We start from the raw sequence: 23,775 nt of genomic DNA on the forward strand, positions 1-23,775 counted from the left end.
TAATATTTCTGGGTTAGCGGAGTCTGTAACCTGAAGCGTATGTAACCCGAGGTACCACTGTATTCTTATTATCCTAATACACATATAATTGTCAATAACCTAATATATTCTTTGCAAACTCATTCCAAATATCATTGTATTTATCCAAACAAAGTCTGTGCCTACAAACTGTCCTTTCATATGTTGCCAATGTTGTCATGTTGTCAAGCCATTGATTAAGGGGAATCATATCTCGATTCTTCCAATTCCAGGCTACCATGTTCCATCCTGGAAGATAAGGACACTAGATATAACAGTAGCTTTGTTTAGATGCTGAGCTCAGAAGCCCAGAAGTGGGACAAAACATTGGGGGGCGGGGAGCTCAGCATGCCACATTCCTTCCCAGCCGGGGAAGTCGGGATGGCAGGCGCCAAGACAAGCGCAGTGAGCAAAGGCAGTTGGTGGTGGTGGCGGCAGCCTGGCATGCCTGCCTTCTTCCCTCCCCCAGCCAAGTGCCCACCTCTCCTAGGCTAGAGCCGAATGTGGTGGCCGCAGGGCTCCCATGGCTGGTGGCTCCACCTCCTCTTGGCGCCGCTGCTGGTGGGAGGCTACCTCAAGCCTCCTTCCCTCCATGGCAGGAGGAGGAGGAGGAGGAGGAGGAGCACCAGCCACGGGAGATGCACTACTGTCAACTCTGCACTTCGCCTCCACGCTTTTTGAACATGGGGGAGAGCCTCTTTCCCCAAAATACAGGGGCCCCAAAAGGCCTCGGACCCAGGAGCTGGCACCCCTGGCTCAGATGCACTTTGTTCTTTAATTTACATGTTATGTATTTTGCACGTTCTATAGATCTTGGGGCCTTCGTAGAAAAATGAAGCGAAAAATTTGACTGTTCTGGGTTTATGGGGAAGAGCTTCCTGAAAGCCCTTGCATGGCGACTCTTTTTTTTTCACTTTTAAAGAAAGAAAACACTTTAGAAAATAGCTGCTAGTCCTACAGGCACAGTTAATTTGCAGTTTGTGCTTTATAAGATTTGCAAGTGGGAATATAATTAGCATAGCCTGGAACACCTCTTAGAGTCTCCTTCTGTACACATAAATAAACCAAATGAGTGTGTCTTACTGGACTCTAATTCCATAAATAAAACTGGAAGGCAGGACGATAACAGGAGAGGGGAAGGTATAAGGACCACCAAAGCCCGATTCTGATCTCCCCCCGCCAGATGGAGCAGGCCATGGGGAGACATAAAGTTTCCTGCCTCTTCCATATTTATGGCTCTTGCTCATCATGGCTCTGGCCCTCTCAAGCGTATGAAGTGAGGAAAGAAGAGAGAGGGAAATGAGGCGATTGCTTTTGGATGGCAATGCTTAAGAAGAGGAACCATATGGTTTTGAGTTGGCTCAGTTGTGGAAGCCAGGAGACTAATAATCCCAGGGTTTATTGGACTTGGCAAAAAGGCACCCAGTGGCACCACTTCTTTCATTCACTGCCAAAAGAAGCCCTCTATGGTGAGAAGCTGCATATTGAACAGCAGTTGCTTCATGGGGCATATTGAATTCACGTCTGCCAAGAGCAATGGGAAGATTGTCGATTTGCAATTCAAATTGCCACACCGTCTTCCCTTCATCAGCTCCAATGCGGTGAGAAGGCTTTGTCTAGTTTTGCAATGGACTCCCATCTTCTAATAAACTTTCACTCTTGGTTGAACACAACTGCCAATAGTGTTGTGCCAACATTTTCTACCACTCCCCTCCAGACCATTCTCTATTAACAGGAAAAGAAATTGCAACTGAAAATTTTCAAAGGGGAGAGAAAACTTTGGTTAAATTCTCATGGGTTGGTGGTAGAAATCATTTCATGTGCATACTTACATTTCAAGGTGGGCCAAGGGGTGTTTGTGTCCTTTCTTACATTCGACAAATCATCTCTCTGGTGGTCTGCACTCTGCAACCTTCACAAGAGCCTGTACTTCCTGAAAAACTCATGATGACCTTCCAGATGTTGAACTACAACTCCCATCATCCATTTGGCCATGCTGGTTGGGGCTGATAGGAATTGGAGTCCAGCAACATCTGGAGGGCCACAACATACCCTCCAACATTTCTCCGATGAAAAAAGGGACATCCTAAGGAAAAGTGGGACATTCTGGGATGAAATCAAAAACTGGGACTGTCCCAGGGAAATAGGGACACTTGGAGGGTGTGCCACAAGTTCCCATCCCTGGGTGAAGATAATGAGCATGAGCACACACTCACAGATATTACCAGCTTTAGGGCATAGTCTGATTAATAATTATCATATCTCTAAATACTCAGTAAGAATTCCTAGTCAAGGGAGCTGGATTCACCATACCAAATGTATTTTGAGTCTGCTATTTTCAAATGTTGGCAATATCACTAAATTTTGCATTATGAATACATGGGGGGGAGGGGAGAGATCAGAATCTTTAGTGTTTATGTTTCAATAAGCATAGAGTTAGACAGAAAGCATTGGAGTCATATCTGTTGATATTTATTTGGTCTAAGTCAAGTTGCTGCATTACTATATCAAAAAAGCAACTATAGATAGATAATGTGCATTCTTACAGCCAAGGATCCCTGCTCTGTTAATGGAACTGCACATCATTTCCAGTGGCTCTAGGTTTCTGGGGAAGCCAGCAAGAGGTAATGGCACATATGTGCAAAATTTAATTATTTGGGACAAATTTTGTATTTTACTACTTTAAATTATCAGTCTGCACAGAACAAGTGATAAAAGCCAGTGTTTGAAAATAAGTATGTACATGCAAAAAATACGGTATATGAGATCGTATATTGTACAGGTGGAAATGGCACAAAGACACCTGTCATTGCCCACCTTCTGCCATGAGCCCTGGCCCATGCTTATGGGCTTATGATACACAGCCATCCTTCCCAAGTCTCACTTCTCTGAATTTTGCAGTGCAGTTTTGTACACTCAAGTAACGTGTACAAAAATGCATATGGTAGGGGAACGTGCATAAGAATATATATATTAGTGAAAATAGCATACAAAATGCACTGTATTAGGGGAAATTGCTCTGCAAAAATGTAATTTGACAAAATTACACACAAAAATATATTTATTAGGAAAAATCAAACTAAAATGCTGATGACTTTTCATAAGCATTTTTTTAAAAAAAATGCAAATTGCTGTACAAATATGAAGATTTTAATTTAAGATAGATAAAATGAGAAACCCTGAGAACTGAAATGGACAGATCCATCCATCCTTTGTTGGGGTTTCCTTTTGCGTGCATACTTGGGAACAACCTTAGGTATGCTGCTCCATTAATGTGTGAAACAGCCTATCATTAATTAATGGCTAAGGAGGCCAATGGGGGGGGGGGCAGTGAGCCATACAGGACAAACAGTTATAGTTGTCTTGTATTGCCTTGCCACTGTTTTATTTCCTTAAATATATATCTAGGACAACTTGCGGAATTTACCACAAATGGTTTCCAGCACCTCTTGACACTCCCTAATGAGAATGAAGGAATTGGATTGTATTTTGCAGATCTCCAGTCCAAGCTATAATCAATAAAGATTGATTTCAACTTGCCATGTCTTCATTACTTTAGCCACAGATGTATTAAGTTCTACAAATAGTTCTGGATATTCACCTGCCTAATAAGTTGCTGCAAGTGTCCTGTTCATTTCTTTCCTTATTCATCTTCATCATAACAGTACAAGGAGAATTTTGCCATAGTTCTCTTTCTAGCGCTCTTTCCAGAAATATTGATTCCAGGAAATAAATGGAGGAAGACTTAAAGGAATCAACTTGATTGGGTTTAGTAATGCATATGGGGTTATATGACCAGAGCTGCTGGGGTTTTTTTTAACAACTAAAGGCATGCAATGAACAAGAAACCCCGTCATGAAATGATTAACAGGGCAATCCTATACATACTCAGAAGTGGGTCCCATTTAGCCTCGTGGGGTTTACTCCCAGAGGAGTGTCATTGAATTCAACCTAAGTGGCCTTGGGCACACTGCCAATCCCCAGTGATATGATCTCCCTTTGACACATGTCAAGGCCTCCTTCTCAGGCAGGAGGTCTCCTTGGACCTCAGGGCAATGCCCTATTGCCAGCATTTGCTTGTTTACTTTAGTTTATTACAGAATATATTTCTATCCTGCCTTTCCAGACCCTCAAAGTATCTATCAAAAGAAAGAATAAGGTCATAAAATAATTAAGAACAGAACAGAACAAACAAGCAAAGCCCAAAGCAAAATAATAAAAATACAAAATACAAAACAGCAATGAGAGGTATTACAAATCAATTTTCAAGTAATCCAAATGCCTGAAGAAAACAATTAGATTTCCATCGATCACTGAGATTGTATGAAACCAGGGGCACATCTCTTCAGAGGGCATTTTATATATCTGAAAAGTGAGAAAACATATCTGGTTCGGAGCTTTTGTTCACAAAATCCTAGTGGGAATGCCAGCAGTCACCAATTTTGGGATACTGTATTATTTATTTTCTATCAATTCACCTCACTCTTCCATCCATTTGGGTTTCCAAGACAGCTCACAAAAAAATCAAACAATAACATAAATTAGGGAGACGAATTTGCCGTGAGTCCTGGAGGCAGGGGCGGAGGAAGGGGGCGGTGGGGGTGGTCTGCCCCAGGTGTCATCACTGGGGGGGTTGACATTTGGCGCGCTGCCCGACCGCGACTCCCAAGCCTACCCCGAGCCGTCGGGGAAGGGGCGGAGCTGCGCCACCTTGCCGCTAGCCTTCCCCCCTTTCCCCTTCGTTTTGACAGCTTGAGGGAGGCTTGGGAGTCGCAGGTGGGTGGTGTGCCATTGCCCCCCGCTCCTGGGCTGCTTCCGGGGGGGAAGCCTCCCCCAAGCTGTCAAAAGGAGGAGGGAAGAGAGGAAGGCTACTGGCAAAGTAGCGTGGCTCCCTCCCCTCCCCCCAGGAAGCAGCCCACCATGGGCAGCTTGTTCTGCCCCCATGGGTGCCTCACCCCCGGGATGCTTGCCCCGCCCCATGCCCCCCCCCCGTGTGCACAGAGCAGCTAGCTCCGGCTCTGCTTGGAGGATCAGCTCCCTGCCTTGCAGGCCCGGACTGACTCCAGCTACAAAAAGCTGTAGTGGCTGAATAGGGGAGGATCTTTGAGGGATGCTATTGCTGTTTTTATCTATTTGATTACATACTTGTATTCTGCTTTTCCAACAACAATGTTGAGCTCAAAGAGGCTCATAGACATAACAGCAGAATTTAAAAATTAGGAAACATGACAATCACTATGATCATATAAAAAGCACAACAGCACATAAATAAGGCAAAAAAACAAGTCATCAAATTAATACATATTCAAACTTGTAGTGATTTAAAATACAAAAAATAGCTGCCAATAACCAGCCCCATGGCAGCTGACAGTCTTCCACACATGCCTATCAAATGAGGCTCAAACGCACTTTAAAATAAATCTGTCTAGCACACCTGTTTCCAAATCAAGTAATGGACAGGATGGTGCACAGCAGGCAGAGAAGTGCCCTCAGCTATGCCCAGCGTGGAAGGAATTTGAGAAAGTGTCCCTATTTCCGTTTGCAAAGTACAGTGGTACCTCGGGTTACATATGCTTCAGGATGAGAACAGAAATCGTGCTCCGGCGGCATGGTGGCAGCAGGAGGCCCCATTAGCTAAAGTGGTGCTTCAGGTTAAGAACAGTTTCAGGTTAAGAACGGACCTCCGGAACGAATTAAGTACTTAACCTGAGGTACCACTGTATTGGGGAATATGCAAGTGTCAAAGCACCTATGCCACGTCATGGATCCATTGTAATTCAACCTCTTCACCTTCCAGTGCATTGTGGTTGCCTTCAGGCTATCGCTATTTTGTGGGAGGGAATCAAGCACATACTGGAAATTTAAGTTTGCACAATTAAAGGTGATTTAGATACTCTTGTTGTGCTAGCACAGCAAATCCACTTCTTAAAAGAAACAAACTTTAGGCAGTTAGAAAAGTGACAGTGAAATGAATGAATCTTTACTGGGAAGCTGTATAAAAGCCTTGCAAGCAAAAGGGTAGATGCTCATTATCATATAACCACTCCACAAATAAATAAGAACAAATGCTCAATAAAGGTCAGGACCAGTCTAACTGTATAAGCTCTGTGCAAGAAAATCAGGATGAATGCTTAGTTAGTAGGTTATCTGGAAGAACCCTGTAACTACCAAGGCAGAGTGACAGAAAGGAAACAGGCCGTCTCAAGGAATAGTTTGATTAAAAACACTCAATAATATTCAAAAGGGTCCAAGCAGGCAGGCAGGCAGGGGGCACTGGCAATCTGGGGCTATATAAATGGGAAAGACTGAGCTGCCAAAAGGCACAACAGGCCTCTCTCACGTGTTATGCAGCTGGGAGACAGATTGAATTATCAGGACATGCTTGGGCTTTCAAAGCAAATGCAATAACACTGGCAAGCGTTGCAATCCACAGCTCACTGACCCCTGACTAGAGAGAGGTTTGCATGATCCCTTCAAGCGTATAGTATTCATCTGCCCCTGATTCTGTGGGATGGGCAAGTCACCAAAGGCTGCCTAGAAAAAGGAATAGTGTGACGACTCTGGGCATGTACGTGCAGTTTTTGTTTCTAAACACAGGCCACCCTCTCGTAACCTGTGGACACTGCGTTGTTGGCTAACAGGGAAGGAGGCTTCAGGCTCCCCGTCCCATGATAAAGGCGTGATGCACAAACCTTCACTCTAAGGCCTCTCCACCTTCTTTAATGCATGCAGTTCAGTCTGGTTTCCACAACACCTCAGATATCTGAGCTCTGCCTTTAGAGGTGAAGAATCAAAAGTCCTGATTTGGAAATCTGTGGTCTGGGCAGCTGCTGTACAAACAATGGCTAGTCTACTTAGCTAGTTGCCCCACACAGGAGGTGGGTGGCGCTGTGATCTAAACCACAGAGTCTAGGGCTTGCCAATCAGAAGGTTGGCGGTTCAAATCCCCACGACGGGGTGAGCTCCCATTGCTCGGTCCCTGCTCCTGCCAACCTAGCAGTTCGAAAGCACGTCAAAAGTGCAAGTAGATATATAGGTACCGCTCTGGCGGGAAGGTAAACAGTGTTTCCGTGCGCTGCTCTGGTTTGCCAGAAGCGGCTTAGTCATGCAGGCCACATGACCCGGAAGCTGTATGCCGGCTCCCTCGGCCAGTAAAGTGAGATGAGCGCCGCAACCCCAGAGTCGTTCGCGGCTGGACTTAACTGCCAGGGGTCCTTTACCTTTTTTTTACAGTAACACACCAGAACCAAAATAGCTTTAGAAAACAAACCAAGTGGTCATTAAATTCCTATCTCACAAGTAACAGGTGTGAGAGAGCAGAGAGAGGGAACTTTCACTGGTTGGTGATGAAGTTTTAGTAGAGTTTAAAAACAATTAATTGTACCTAAATGCTGTTTTTATCACTGCAGCCAAGTGACCGCCAAAGCCGCCCTGACCTGCCATGTTCCATAATGCTAGGAAAGGTAGCGATTCTGCGTACAAAGACTATGCAAAGCGATGACTCAGATGCACACTGAGACTTAGGATGTATACATAAAATTCAGCCTTCCCTTTTTGCAAAAAAGCAAGTGCAGCTCTGCAATGACTATCAATTGTGCATCTGCTGCATCGCTGAGGCAGATGGCGCATGGATGGCGCTCCCTTCCTAAGGGTTACAAGTGACACCAGCCATTGAAATGGGAACTGTGTCACCTAAAAATATCAGCTGAGGGGGAGGAATCAGCTGTCCTGTCATCTTCCTCTTTTTTGAAAGGCAGACGCCATTGCCTTGCCAATAATGATCTCACTATTTCACATCCCATCTGAACCCCAACCTGCTGTCATAAACTGCAGGAGAAATGCAAATTGACTGAAAGAAGGAAGGACTCAAGGGCTGGGCTTTGTCATATTATTTCCAAAGATGATGTAATGTTGCATTAATAGGAATAATCACTGCCACCAATCCTCAAATAAAGCTAACTCTTCATTAATAAAGACACACTGCCTGTAGTCCTGCACATTAAAACAGAGAGGATGGTGAATAGCTGCCCTGGGTGCCCATGGCAACATATTCCATATAGGAGCCACTAAGATGTCCTTGATGAGTCCCTTCCTTTAGAGCTAATGGTACAAAGGTAATGGTCCAAAGCATTGTTTTTAGTCAGCCTGTGATTAATTAGAAAATGCATTGGGCTTTGACCATTAAGGCTTCATTTGTTCATGTTAATCAAAATCAGGGAAGGAGATTCAGGCTCAATTATTCCAAGGCTGTGTCCTTGTTCCTGCTTTAATATATTAGCTACAACACACATTTCAAACAGGTACTAGTCCAAACATATGTTCTACAACAGTTTCTCATTATCTTTTCACAAATTATGAGGAGCAAAATCCAAGGAGCTGCAGGAATAGTACAGCTTGGTGGGTTAAAAAAAGAGTTTATATCATTTTTTAAAGAAATATCTCTGGGTAGGCAATTTCTAGTAATAATTTCCCCCAGGTGGGGCTTTCTAGTGTGAAATGTTATAGACAGTAAAAGGTAGCGAATCCATTATAAAAGGAAAATATGGAAAAACACCCAATGCTTTTCTTTTTATTGAACAATTCAATATACTTCATAGGAACACAGAAAGCTGCCTGGTACCAAGTCTGTCTAGTAGTTCATTTAGCTAGACTAGAAATAGGTCTGGGGTCCTAGGAAGAGGTTTTTTTCACCATCTTCTACTTGACTATGCCAGAGATTGAACCTGGGACCTTCTGCATGAAAAACACCTGCTCTGCCACTGAACTTCCATCCCACCTACAAAGGTGTGCCCCTCTTTCCCCTACTGCAGGAGTTGGTCTAAGTCAAAGATGGGGAATTTGTAACCTTCCAGGTGCAACGGAACTCCATCTCCCATCAGCCCCCACCAGCATAGCCAATGTCAAGGTGATGATGGGAGTTGTAGTCCCACAACACTGGAAGGCCCCTCGATTAGAGGGTATGCAGCCATGGGGCGCTGACTCACAGAGAGCATGACACCTCTGGATCAGCCTGGCCTACCTGCTGTGAGGCCAGGCAAAAACAAAAAGGCCGCAGAGCAGGACCTTTTCCTTCCCCAGCATTCGCAGATGTAGCTCCTATCCTCAGGGACCCTGGGACAGACCAGATTTGGATATAGCTCTCCGCCTTAGTACTGTTGGCACTTTTAGGCAGGAGCCATCTCCAGCCACCCCCAGAGACATCAAGGCTTGAACTATTCAAAGCTGGTACCTGTTGGTGTGAAGCGTGTGCTCCAACACTGAGCCCCTCCCCAGATAGCAGCATGAAAATCCGTCCAAAGACTTGGGATCATGAGAATTGAATTTTAAAAAGAGGCCCCAGGATCAGAAGATGGGGATCTATTACTCATATACAAAGCCAAGGGCAACCGTTGAAGACGTGAGCAGATCACCCCAAACAGCAGGATTTTAACTCACTGGGCCATCAGTGAACACCTTTATACTCTGAACAACTTTCATCCAATAAATACCAATTAAAAGGCACGTTAACCTCTGGCAGTCTAGAGGTCAGGCCTCTCGGATCTCATTCTGCCAGAATGCTGCAATGCTGTCGCAACCAAGCCCAACTGACCTAACTTACAGTGCCATTCAATACCCTTTGATCAATACACGCTTTTTATTTGAAAAGCCTTCAAAAGGGCTTTATGTGGGCAGATAAAATGAAGCTAAGGAACCAGGCTCCCAATTGCGAGCCATTCCCATCAGCGTTTTGTATTCTAACCACATGAGAAATTCAATAGCCCCTCTGCAATGAAGCAGCAAATACAAGAGCAGCCTCAACACACCATTCAGGTGTCAACCAGCTGATGATATAAGAGAGTAGCTTGGGTTATTGTAGCTGGTCTGATTTCCCATCGCCAAGACTGAAGCGATGCTGCTTATCTCCTGTAATCTGAGCAATATATTACGGCTCTCAAGTGGGGCACCAATGCTGGCCTGCGCATGCTTTCGGCTATGAAGTCTGCATAACTAGAGTAAACTACTGGACTATGAAATGTGCCCATCCTATTTGTCTGACATTTCCAGGATTCAGAACATGACAGCACGTTGCCTCCTTTTCAGTTCCATGCCATCTATATTGCGGCAGCAGGAGAAAGAAAAACCTTTACGCATCTGTCTGGCCACCCACAGTATACATCTAAAACACTATTGTGACACTTGGGCAGCCACGGCTTCCCTCAGAGTGTCCCGGGCACTAAAGTTTGTTTAAGTGTGCTGAGAGTCAAGAGACACCTGCTCCCCTCACACTTGTGGCTGCAAATGAGCTCTTAGTGCACATGGACATGGACTTCCTTTCTGCCATGTGGTTTCTCTGAGTATTTCTTAACTTCCATGTCCCAAAAAATTATAATGAGGGTGTCCAGTAAAACTACCATGCATAGCAGTGTCACCAGTGGCAGAGGAAGGGGGGGTGGGCCACCCCCGGGTGTCATCACTGAGGGGGGTGACAAAATGACAAAAATATGAGTGTGGTGTTTTTTTTAAAAAATGGGCTCACAAAACCTTTTAGTTCAGTCAACAATGTAATGAAACGTGGCTGGCACTGGGCACTTACCGTGGGGCCTGCAGCATGCCCAAGCCATGCGTCTCTCCTGGGAGTGACGTGGTGGCTTGAAAACCTGCAGGCTCTGCGCTGCCTAAAACAGCAGGCATGGGACTTGTGCCTGCCCTCCGTCTCTCCCTCAGCCACCCTACAGCTGAGGGGAGGCGGCAGAGAGGCTCCACGGAGCGCACCCAACCCCCACGGGTGGCTTGCCCTGCCCCCAGCTGCAGGACGCGCTTGCTGCACCCGGCATCCGCTGAGTGTCACTTGCCTGAAGTCACATGGGGAGAAAGACAAAAGGGGTCATTTGGGGGCTTCAGCAAAGTACTATATTTCAGCCCCATAAGCATATTACCTTCAGCAAGTCAAATAATGCACTTTCATTTTCTACAAAATGGCACACACTCACAGGAGGTGTTCACCTAGGATACCATCTCAGCCCACTAGCTTGTATCTGATCTGCAAAGTGGCAAGCCATGCTTTCCTCTACCTTCCCTCCATGCTTCAAGGCAAACAATCAAGAACTTCCAGAGGTGGACCAGTGTGAAACAGAAACTGAGCATGTTGGGTTTAATTATGGCAGACCAGATTCAAATCCCTGCTCAGGCCTGAGGGTCTTTAGGTGGCCTTGGGCAAGTTGCCCTTTCGGGGATTGATTGGTTTTAAAGGAGGGGTGTTGTGAAGTTAATGCATGACTGAATGTGTGTGTCCCAGAGTTCTCAGTGGCAATAGGCTCCCAAAACAGTAGGGCAGATAAAGCAGGGAAGGTGCTCTACCATGCTGTGGCAGTGCCATCCCAGCCGCAGGTATAAACTAGGGCAGATGTTCTAGATCAATGGGTGGCCAATAAGGTGCCCTCCATATGTTGTGGGCTATAACCCCCATCCCTGCCTAGGGCTGATGGACACTGTCGCCCATAACATCTGGAAGGCACCACATGTGCTACATCGACTCTGGACACGGAGTAGCCATTGTTCTAGGCAGCTTGTGTGCACACCAAAGCCATTTTGCTTCAAAAAGGGGAAATGCTCTTGTGTGTCAAGTGATATGTGTTGTTCTTGCAATAAATATAGCAATGCTAAAGTATAAAAATATAGCTGCAGCAGATGCTCTTCTTCAGATGCAGAGCCCTTGTGCCATTTAGTATGGGAATAGATTCAGGAGCCCAGTGGAATCAGGCCAAAGAGCCACCCAGACAAGCATCTGGTCCTCATGGGGCAAAGCAGACGCCTCTCAAGCAGGATCCGCAAACAGGACAGCAGCCACAGCCGCACTCTTCCCACCTGCCCTTCCCAGCACGTGAGAAGTACCCGGCCCCTGACAGGGGAGGGAGAAGATAAACAGATCATCCGTGAATTGGTCTACATCCTCTGTGAAAGCCATCCAAGTTGGTAGCAATCCCTACATTGAGGGGAATCTGAATCTTACTGAGAATCTTAGCACACCAGCAACAAGCTAACAAACCTCTCAGACTGCAATCAGAAAGAGAAGCCAAAGGGAGCCCCAAACCGACTAAGGAAGGGTGGGTGGAAAAGGACCCCTTCCAGCCTCCCTGGAGCATGCAAGCGCCACCCATGGGAGAAAGCGCCTTTCTCTTGCTCAGCTCTTCCTTATCCATATTCCCAGCATTCCTTCCCTTTAGCCAAGAAAAACAGCCTGGGCCAGGGCTATGGAGATAAGGGGGGGGGGAGTCCCAAAGGGAGCTGGATTAGCACTCATTTAAATGTGCATCTCTACTTTCTCCCATATAAGTGAATGGTTGCTGTTTGTTCCTGTGGAGGAAAGAGAGGGGCACTGGGGCACTCACCCAGACCCTGGGGGATGCCACTCTCACTGGCAAGAATTGACCCAGCAAGGGATGGTGGCAGTGGTCCTTGCAATATTAGGGCATATTGAATTTTTCAGCTTTCCAATTCCCAGAATGAGGGGTGCTAAAAAGTTGTAACATGACTTGGGAATTCAAAATATATTTGGGTTAAATCAATATAATTTAGTTTGGCTTGGTAAGTAAAATGTGTGTAAAATGGCATAGAAATCATTACAAATGATTGCCAAGTGTTTCCAGTTGTTTGTTTGTATTACACTGGCGGAGGAAGGGGATGTGGTAGGTGTGGTCACCCCGGGTGTCATCCCTGAGGGAGGGTTACATCGCTGCTCCGCCCCCCTGGGATGCTCGCCCCGCCCAGCAGGCGGCTCACCCCGCCCCCAGGGGCACAGCATGTGTGCCGCACCGGGTGCCGGAGCAGCCATCTCCACCTCTGTTGTATTATGTGACATTTTCAGAAAGTAAAATTACAATTTTGGGGTTTTCCAAAATGTGCTTCTTCATCAAACGTAGACTTACCAAACTAAATGCTGCCAGTCACATAAAATAATAGCAGACAGGAATTCCTCACACCCAAAAACAAAATTTGTAAGATCCCCTCACTGTAGAAATTTGCAAAAATTAAGTTTCATTCCCTAAAATGACACACCCTGTTACAGTATGCAAGGCGACTGTAGGTTGTCTATGTGTTGGCTTGCCTTTGAAAAGGGTCTAGAAGCAACCTGGTCAAGACTGGCCACCACACTCTGCCTTGTCAGCTGCACCATCTTCCAGACTATTTAACCTTTGAAACCCCAGACACCTTGGAGACTGCTTATCTGAAGGATCACTCCCTTCCGCCTGTGCTGGGTTCTGGACGCAAAGGTCACTGTCCAAGGTGCTTCTCCCAGTGCCACCCCCAAGTGAGACTTCATGGGCAGCTGCTAGAGAAGACTGACTAGCACCTAGGCTGTGTTCCCCCTAAGTCCAGCAAAACTTTTAGTTTATTCACCCTGGCTTTTTATGAGACCTTTCAAGGACTTAAAAAGATTTGAAGCTCTGCTGGTTTTATTTTGAAATGTTAAGATGTGAGTCTGATGTTACTGATCTTTCCTTGCTGCAATATGTTTCACTGCAATTGCATTTTTAATTGCTCATATTGCATTTCAATCATTTCTCTGTATGCCACCCAGAAAATGCTAGCTATGCGGTGGTACAGAAACACAGTTCATAAAATGAATACAGCCTTCCCTTCACAAGAACACCACAATGATGAGCATTTTGCTAGTTGCTAAGTAATGTCTCCCATGACATGAATTGCCCATTTTGTTATTAAAAGCCATCTTCCTAGACCTTTCCCTTGGGCCAGGAATATAATATCCGTATTGCAGGAGTCTGGGAGTATAAAGAGATGCTATTAGTGAATCTCACTGCTAAATGAATTATGGAAACATTGTAAAGAGAAAACTATTTAGAGAAGTGTTGGGATGAGATGGGAACTAGGAAGATAAATAGACAATTTTGCTCAGTTTTTACAGCACATTGGAAAGGAGACAGGAGCAAAAGGAAAAGAGTTAGGCAGGATTTTCTCTTTGCTGAAATGTGCATGCCTTTCATAATGCTCATGTAATTATCAGTAGTAAGTGCTCATCCCCGCTAAACACGTTTCCAAAGAAGAAAGTCATACTGAGTTCAATGGGACTTGCTTCCTAGTAAATATAATTTGTATTGGAGGCCTTAGGGTTGGTCCACAAATGCATATTCATCACTTGGTGACTAGCTAAGCTACCAAGGGTCAAATGCCACTTTCACAATATAGTCACATTGGTTACCAAAGGCAACAATTCCAAATATAGTGGTACCTCAGGTTACAGACGCTTCAGGTTACAGACTCCACTAACCCAGAAATAGTACCTCGGGTTAAGAACTTTGCTTCAGGATGAGAACAGAAATCGTGCTCCGGTGGCGCGGCGGCAGTGGGAGGCCCCATTATCTAAAGTGGTACCTCAGGTTAAGAACAGTTTCAGGTTAAGAACAGACCTCCGGAATGAATTAAGTACGTAACCAGAGGTACCACTGTATGTGTTAATTAACTGACCACTGCTTAGAGGTTTCGTTATCCAGTGGTATACAAATTTTGTATGTATGTATGTATGTATGTGGAAGGAAGGGACGCAGGTGGCGCTGTGGGTTAAACCACAGAGCCTAGGACTTGCCGATCAGAAGGTCGGCAGTTCGAATCCCCGTGATGGGGTGAGCTCTCGTTGCTCGGTCCCTGCTCCTGCCAACTTAGCAGTTCGAAAGCACGTCAAAGTGCAAGTAGATAACTAGGTACCGCTCCAGCAGGAAGGTAAACAGTGTTTCCGTGCGCTGCTCTGGTTCTCCAGAAGCGGCTTAGTCATGCTGGCCACATGACCCGGAAGCTGTACGCCACCTGCCTTGGCCAATAAAGCGAGATGAGCGCCGCAACCCCAGAGTCAGTCACGACTGGACCTAATGGTCAGGGGTCCCTTTACCTTTACCTTATGTGGAAGGGAGGGAGGGAGGGAGGGAGGGAGGGAGGAATCAGGCTAGAGGACCCATCCAGTCCAGCATCCTGTTCTCTCAGGGGCCAACCAGATGCCTGTGGAAATCCAGGGAGCAGGAAAACACCAGAATCTCTGTTCTACCTTTGACTGTTTCTTGGAAATGGCTCCCTTCCTCACTAGAGGAGTTAATGCAATAATCTCAAGCCATTATCACCAATCTGCTACTGTAGAAAAATTATGGTATGGCTACTTATTTTATTTTGTAAATTTATATACCTGTAAAAAACCACACACCCTCAAACCAGTTTACAAAGAGATAAAATAATTAATAGAGAAAAATTCACAACCATACTTTAAAACCTACAAAAATTTAAATACTAAGGCTTCAGCTTTCTAAGCATTTGGGCAGACTTGTCTATTAAGAATGTTTTCAGCAGGGGCCAAAAAGAGTCCAGTCAAGGTGCCTGTTGAAGCTCTAATGGTCACTGACTGTGTCTTTGCTTCTCTTTGCCACTTAGCTTCCACCTCCATAGCTTTCTCACTTATATGCCTGCCAGATAAGATTTCCCTTCATGCATGGGACAAAGTGGGCTTGAGTCTAGGAAAGCCTCTACCATACTAGATGTGTTGGTGTTTAAGGTGCCACCACACCCTCCTCTTGGTCTGTGCTTTTCTATGGTGTCACTGGAGTCCAGTGAGCTTAAAATAGCTTGAATGCTGGCTCTGCAGTGGAGCTTGGCTGTGGATCAGGCAGCTCAAGAAGAGAAGGAACTGAGAATGACTTAACACTTCTACACTCATTTCAATTCATATTCCTTGAAGGACAGGCTCACGTCAACAGCATGATCTCTACTACTGCTACTCCTAAAGGTGCAACCAGTAAAACTATGCTATACTACGCCAACCACTGAAGACGAAAGCGGCGGGTCAGTAAACTGCACACTCATTTGCCTAAGCTATGCACAAAGGCATCCCACATTGTCTGGGTAGTCTTTCAGGGGCACAACTTAGCTATCCAATTAGTTCAACATATACAATAAACAATAATTGGGGAAGTGATTGTGGCAGACGGGCAAAAGACAGACCAGCCCCTCCAGGCGGGGGTTTTATGGCAGGTGTATTTATTGGCATTAAGGGTGTCTATACCATCCTGCTTTAGTCTGTTTAGTTAGTTTGCTTCTACAGCATTACTGTTCGGAGGGGCTAAAGTTCAATAAAATGGGACAGAAATAAACCAGAACACTTGTGGTATGGGGGGTTCAGCAGAAAGTTAGGGATCCTGATTGACTGAAAAGGAAGCAGTGTGACCGTCCCCAAACCTTCACAGACACAAGCAGTGATGAAAGTCAGGTCACCTGTGATTGCCCCCAAAGCATCATGAATACCAATCACCTTGAACGTGCAACAGGAAGGCCATTTGGAGAGGCCCACAGATGTCTTACTTGTACAGCAACAGCATCCATCCCAGCTCCCTTGTCCCCCCATCACTGAGACTGAGGCCCAAGCACCTGCTCCTCCAAGCATCATCTGCAGTGCATTGCAAACCATTCTTGCCATTACTGGGTTTTGCACTGGCAGAGAGGGCTCCTTCTGCAGATTTAAACAGGCCAAGCCCAGAAGGCAACCATTTAAAGAACCATAGAAAACACTGAGAAAGCAACACACTGCTGGCTGCTTGTTATGACAGCCGCTGATAAATATAAAGACAAACCATCAGTAAATTTAATAGAGTATTTAGTAATGGACATAAAAGTTGTTCTTCTCTGCTTGACCTTTGCTAACCACTCAAAGTGCCAGGAGGCCATTAGTCTACGGCTGCAAATGCCAAGTTCCAGGAGACCATTTCTAGCACCATCAGAAAGCAGAGATCAATATGTATATACTGCCCTGCCATTTGCAACCCTCTCCATCGCCTGCAAAGGGAGGGGTGGGAAGGAGGATTAATTCAACGCTTGGAAAAGCTCAGGACTGAAATGATTCCAGATGGCAAAAAAAGAGTGAAAGATGCAAAAGAAATGTATAATCTGGGGAATTCAAGCCCACCGGCTTTGTTTTAATAAAAGCAAATGAACAGAAAGTCACACCCTTCCAGGATTCAGCCTCCTTGGCAGAACTTTGAAGAGTGGGTCAGTAGGTCCACGTGTTGTGGGCAGTGCCTGAAACCCACACCCTACCCATCGCCCCCCCCCCCGAGATAGGCAGGTCTTGCATGATCTTTAGGTGCTCCATGCAGCCCCCGAGGTGGCATCCTCTGGTTGCTAACACCATCATCTGCGAAAGGCACTCTGAATTGTCATTGGGAGGGAGGCAGGCAAGGGCACAGGTCCAGGGGTTCATCCTGAATAGTGCAGAGATTCAGGAGCTCTTCTAAGAAACACAAACAACTGCATGCTAACTTGTTGTGACATGCAGGCTATTATCATGATCATTACAGTTTATCTACATTTGATGGCAGCCCCCCCCCCGCCCCCCGCCCCCCACCCCAACCTGCCAAGAGCACCTTAACCAGAAGACAACAGGAGACAAATAGTTTTTTTAAAAAAATAACAACAGGGCCACAAAAAGATGACATCTGTAAATTTGAAGTTTTCTCTAAATTGTGATCATTAGCGTTGAGTGGGGTGGCCATAGAAAAAAAGAAAAAACACCTTCCTTGTCCATTTTGTTAAAAAAGCACAACAGCCAGCCCTCCCCACCAGCACCAGCACCACCACCAGCAGCAGCACAATACCAATATAATCCATCAATTCCTTGACATGATCTTCACCCTCGATCCACCCAGGCCACCTCAAGCTCAACATCCCCTTAAACCACTCACCATCAACAAGCTGAGAGCAGATTCCGGAGCTCGCTGCGTAGCCATCGCCTTGTCGTCTTGCATATAAATCCTCCCCTGGATTCGGTCGGCTCTTGGCCCGCTGTCAAGGGCAAAGCATCCCCTGGCCCCTCCTGCAGCCTGGAAACATCCAAAACCAAGCTCAGGGAGAAAATGCTCTGAGTTCTTTTACCCAAAAAACAAAATCTGCAGGGTTGAAACAAGCTTCAGCTAGGCCAAACTTTACACTCAAGAGAGAGAGAGAGAGAGGAGATGCAGTAAGGAATCTGGCTAGAGAGACGAAAGATCAGATTGGAATCTGCAGGATGGTTAAAAAGGAGGTGCAAACGGCAACAGCAACATGACATTCATCCTAACACAAACCTTACGACAACAAGTTAAAAATACAGGAATGCTGCAAAGCCCCCCCCACCTTTGCATGAGGAATAATATCAATTGCTTTTAACTGTCAAGAGAATAATCTGCACTGTGGTTCAAGCTTCTACAGCCCAGATTTTGTATTATTCTAGTCTTCCATACACCCCCTCACGATACTGCAGAAACAATGCAAAAAGATAATAATCACAACATACCGCTTGCAAAACAAATGGTCTTCTCTCTTCTTCAAAGCAGTGTGTGCTTCCCTAGTTAGAAAGCAGCCGTCTGCATAATCCAGACATGAGGAATGACTGAGCAAAAGCAAGGCGAGCCAGCACTCTAGAGCAACAATTACCTTTATTATATTTGAATGGCAACTAGGATATGCGATGACCCTTTCACCTTACTGAAAGGGGGGGCTATTTCTCCTTGTCTCCAAATGGACTCAGCTCCCCATGGAGCTAACACACTTACAAGAAACATGTAATTACACAGCCTGCCCTGTTAGCGTTCTGATCACGCCGGCTCCCCTGCATGCCTGCTGCAGACAGGCTTCCTGTTCTCCTCCGACTCCTCTGTTTCCACAGAGAGAGGTGAGGGGTCTGGTCCCCTGCGATGCTCAGGTGGTCGTCAAAAAGCTAGCGATTCTGGGGGCAGGAGACCATTAAGGGACAACGATTAATTAGCTCAGATAACGAGCTCCTTCTTTAAAGAATAGATGTAAAAGGGAGAGCAGCACAGGAATCTAAATAAAGCTCCTTGCTTTCAAAAGCCACTCCACTGGTTTTCATTTCAATTATTTATCTAAAGATCCCTTGGGCCAAGTGGATTATCTCAGGGGAATTCTCATGAGAGGCATCTGCTTGTACATGACTGTGGCAAATCCCACAAAACATCCTCATTAGCTTCTCTACATGTAGAAAGAATCAGGTGAGCATCAGCTTTATGCTGTCAGATCATTGGTCCATCTCACCTGCCACCATCTCCTGCTAGGAACTTCTGCACACAAAACATGTGTCCTGTCACAAAGCTATGACTTTAGTGTGTCCATGAAACAGACTTTTTGGATGGGGCCAAACTGATGGATGGGGTCAAAGCAGACTCAACATTTGGCGAGGGAGAAGCAGGTAAGACTGGTGGGGAGCAGTTGGCCCTGCTTCTTGCCATGTGTTGAATTACACATCTGCAATGTGTGTCTGCACAGACGTATGACAGCTGGGCTCCATGCAATTGCCAACTGCTTTTTCAGTCACATGGAGTCCTATCATTGCCACACATGTGCTTCTACATGTAAATCCATGTTGCAGCACAGGTGAAGCATGCATTCGTTCTGCACATGGAGTAAAGGTCTGAGAACTGGGGAAAGGACTACAGTATAGTTCCTCCTACATTCAGATGATATGTGGAAGTTGGATCAAGATGTGTGATGCTGTTGCTACTGTCCATGTGTTCATTCCATATGGAATCATATGAATGGGGCTAGATTTCTCTCTCTCTTCCACACCCATCAGTGCACACAAACCAACACAAGCCACACAGTCACTTCTTCCAGAGGCAGATTTAGGGCAGAGCAACCAGACCTGCCGCATTGGATGCGCCATAGGGCGCCACAACTATGACGTAGTGAATTCAGCAGAACAGAAAGCAATATGCAGGGGGTGCCGAATTTTGGCCTTGGACAGGGCAGCACTGAAATTTGAAAGACCAAAGTCTGCCCCTGCTTCCCCTGTAAGAGTAAGCCTACAATCCAATACACCAGTGGTTTTCAACCAGTGTGCTGTGACACCCAGGGGTGCCTTGAATGATGGTGCCTTGAATGATGGGCCTCTGTCCCTCTTTCCTCCCCTCCCTCCTCTGATGCCCTCTTGCATATCTGCCCCCCAAAGGCTTGCACAGCTGTTTGTTGCAGCAGCCCTGGCTACAAGTTACCCAGGTGAATTGTGTCTCTGGGGCTGGCCAGGGGGTGCTGGTTGCCAGGAGCTGAAGCGGCCTCAGAGTAGGCAAACAAGTGGGCGAGGGAGCCCAGTCTGCCAGTCCCCCAGTCCTTGCTGTTGGGAATGGACAGACAAGTCCCAGTTCCCTGTGGGGCAGTGTGAGGAGGCACCTATTGGGGGGCAGCTTAGAGACCAGGGGCAGCAGCAGTGGCTGCCTGGAGGACTCCCAAGGAGAGGGGAGAGGAGAGGAGGCTGAGGGAACATTGCACAAGGGAGGGTGCTCGAAAAAGGGTGAGAGGCTGCCAGCTCTGCAGGCAAGGGGTGACATAACTGGGATCCTGAGCCCCACAGGGGTGCTGCAGAAAGAATGTACTTGGTCAGGGGAGACATGGACTCAAAAAGGTTGAAAACCTCTGCAATACACCCTCATTTAGAATTACAGTTTGGTCAAAGCCCTGGTCAACCTCTGGTCCAGGTGGTTGACATAATAACTCCAATGCATCTTCTCTCTCCTGATGGAGCCGTGTCGGTCCCCTTGTGCCCTGGAAATGACCTCTCAGTGGCCTGTTGTGACCAATTTTTCTAAGCGCACATTGTGAATAAATTCACTTGCATTCATCCCAGTTTGGATGGTCTTAACTGTGGGGAAGTACTTGTCCTTGTGTTATGGATACTTTTTGATTTTTACAGCCCAAGAATGTGGACAAGATCCTTGGAGCCAATTACCTCCAAGCTCAGCCCTTGCTCTTCCAGGATTAACAATGAAATCAGCCCTGGAGACCAGCTGTGGAAACATTTTTGTGTTCCTTTAGACGTGTAGCTGTTAGGCTGCTGTTCCAAAAACCTGTTTCCTGGAAAATTATACTTTGCAATTTAACACTGTGATTTTGCTCTATTTTCCTGTCTATTTTGACTATCTATGGAACAGTGGTTCCTTTAAACAAAAAATAAATGCTTACAATTCTTCTTTGGAAACTGGTCTTTCTTTATTTCAACAGCCATAATTCTGCAAAAGGTGCCTTTCCAAGGTCAACTTGGGCAGGGGAAATCACTGCTGTGTCATTTTTATAACAGAGTTTATTAGTCTCTAGGAAAATATTTAAATCCCTATAAATCCAAAACTGAATTGTAACATAAAACTGGCTAAGAAGGGTGTTGGTAGGCTAGTGAGTAGAGAGAGGGGGAAAATAGTGTAGAAGGTTTATGGTTAGGCTCTAAACACATCATAGCTGTTAATCACATGGCCATCTCACTGCTAATTAATTGCCACATGATCACTTACTGACTTAAAGGCTTTTTATAGGGTTAGAACACTGGTAACAGAATAAAGCAGACCAACAATTTCAGAGATTTAATTAACAAGGAGGGAATTTAGTTCCCTTTGTTAGACTGGTCAGAGACAGAATGTGTCTTTCTTTGCTCAGCTGGTTTGGGACAAAACTGGGCTTCCTTAGTACGTAGAATGGAATTTGCCCAGTTCTGGCTGGAAATTCTAAACGTGGTCATAGGGTTAGAGGAAAGAAAAGAAACTTTTCTTCCTCTTAGGTGTCTCTAGCAATACAAACAGCAGTACAGGAAGAACTGTGATTATTATTTTTCTCACCACAAAAAAATGGGGACTTGCTCAAGACAGGGGTTATCTTTCCCACAACAAAAGGCAATTGCCACCCTGTAAGCGTTAAATTTACATACCAAGAAAAATAGTACTAGTTCCAATGACTGTTACTGTGAGGAGGTCACACTGTTTTAATTGTTTGTATTGCATACACATGCTCTCTGCACAGACGGCAGATGGGACAAAAGTGATGTTTTCTCTTTCGTGGTCCATTGGGCTCCTGGTTTGCTAGCTCTTTTGCCTCTGAGTCACTGCGAACTTGAGCCCCCCCCCCAAACCAGAGGCCCTCCCTTTGCAGAAGATTCCGCTGGACCCAAGCCCCTTCCCTGATGCAAATCAAAGAGTTTTGATGTGCTTGGAGCAATTGCCATTGTGCTTAACTCTGCTCCTGGAGAGTAGGAATCTCTCTTCCAAACCCTCTCTCTTGGAATCTCAGGCCCAGAGTCAAATGTGGTCCTCCAGGCCCTGCCATCTGGCCCTCAGGACTCTCCCTGACCATGCCCCATTCCTCACACCAACCTTCTCCATGCCTTCTTTGTGTGTGTTTGCCTGGTAGGCAATGTCCTTTAACTGTGATAATGACTCTTGGATGAAGTCTGGAGTGTACAGAGACCCTACGCTACAAAGGCTCATAGATTCATAGGATTTTCGAGTTGAAAGGGATCCCAAGGGTCATCCAGTCCAACCCCCTGCAGTGCAGGAATGTCAGCTAAAGCATCCCTGATAGATGGCCATCCAACCCCTGCTTCAGAACCTCCAGTGAAGGAGAGCCCACAACCTTCTGAACATCTCCTCAATTCCAAGTCATTTATAAAGACGTTGAACAACAATGGACCCAGGACAGAACACTGTGGCACCCCACTTGTCACTCCCCCCCCCCCCCGGATAACGAGGAACCATTAGTGAACACTTTTTGTCAACCAGCTGCAAATGCACCTAACAGTTACCTCATCCAGCCCACATTTTCCAGCTGCATCAGTCAGAAGAATATCACGCTGGGCTTTGTCTAATGCCCTACTGAAATAAATATACACTACATCCACAACATTCCCCTGATCCACCAGGCATGTAACTCCATTAGAAAAAGGAAGGAGATTTGACTGGCATGACTTGTTTTGGAGAAACCCATGCTGGGTCTTGGTAATCACAGCATCCTTTCCTAAGTGCTCACAGACTGACTATTGAATTATCTGTTCTAGGACTTTTCCTGGTATTGATGGCAAACTCACTGGTCAGTAGTTACCTGGCTCTTCCTTCCTTCCCCTTTTGAAGATGGGGACAACATTTGCCCGTCTCCAGTCTGCAGGGACCTCACCTGTTCTTCAAGAATTCTCAAAGACCATAGACAAAGGCTCTGCTATTACATCCACAAGCTCCTTTAGTACCCTTGGGTGCAGCTTATCCAGGCCTGGAGATTTGAATTCAATGAAAGTAGCCTGGTGTTCCCTTATTACTTCTATTCCTATTTTGGGCTGCAGTTCCCTCCTTGCGTCGTTTGTTCCATTATCATCCAGTTTGGATTTGCTTTCCTTTTAGGTAAAGACAGAGGCAAAGTAGGTACTGAGCAGTTCTGTCTTCTCTCTGTCACCCAATAGCATTTCTCCATCGTCTCCATGCTTGTTCTTCTTGCTTTGAATCTAGTGAGGGAGAAGGGCCTCTGGGGTGAAAATGTTTTCCCATCCCTGGTTTAGAGCAAGGATTGCCAACATGGAACCCTCCAGCTGCTGAGGGACCACACATTCAAGTTTCCCCGATCACCTGTCATGCTGGCATGAGCTGGTGGGACTTAAGAGTCCATATCACCTGGTGGGCACCCCATTGGCCACCACTAGTTTCATGTTCCTTGCATGAGCCCATTCACCTCTGCCACATTGGTTTTAAGTATGGTTTATCCACACAAACCAGGATCATAAACTGAGGTTTGAAATTGTCTGTTTGGACCAACTGACTAGTTTCGATATAACAGCAAATTGAGTAGCCAAAGGGGGAAGCAAGTGCCAAATACTTCCAATCTTCTCCTTGTGGCCACACCAGAGGGGAGGAAGGAGTAAAGTCATAGAACTGTAGAGTTTGGGGGTCACCTAGTGCCACCCCCTGCATTGCAGGAATCACAGCTCAAGGA

General features: G+C 45.9%; 1 protein-coding gene across 2 annotated transcripts in view; it reads right to left on the minus strand.

The window, feature by feature from the left end:
• The window catches only part of FRMD4A (FERM domain containing 4A), a 464,351-nt gene extending 445,932 nt beyond the window's left edge, over positions 1-18,419 (minus strand). The window contains exons 1-2 of one of the 2 annotated variants that reach the window (XM_053406326.1): positions 18,320-18,419; positions 17,730-17,867 (exon numbers count right to left, since the gene is read on the minus strand). In XM_053406326.1, coding sequence (XP_053262301.1) covers positions 17,730-17,792 — 63 coding nt within the window. In that variant the 5' untranslated portion in view covers positions 17,793-17,867; positions 18,320-18,419. Of the gene's footprint in view, positions 1-17,729; positions 17,937-18,319 lie in introns of those variants that run through there. The other variant, XM_053406327.1, reaches the window with a different exon arrangement.
• Between the last annotated feature and the right edge of the window lie 5,356 nt (positions 18,420-23,775).

This window comes from Podarcis raffonei, chromosome 10 (assembly GCF_027172205.1).
Source record: "Podarcis raffonei isolate rPodRaf1 chromosome 10, rPodRaf1.pri, whole genome shotgun sequence".
Lineage (NCBI taxonomy): Eukaryota > Metazoa > Chordata > Lepidosauria > Squamata > Lacertidae > Podarcis > Podarcis raffonei.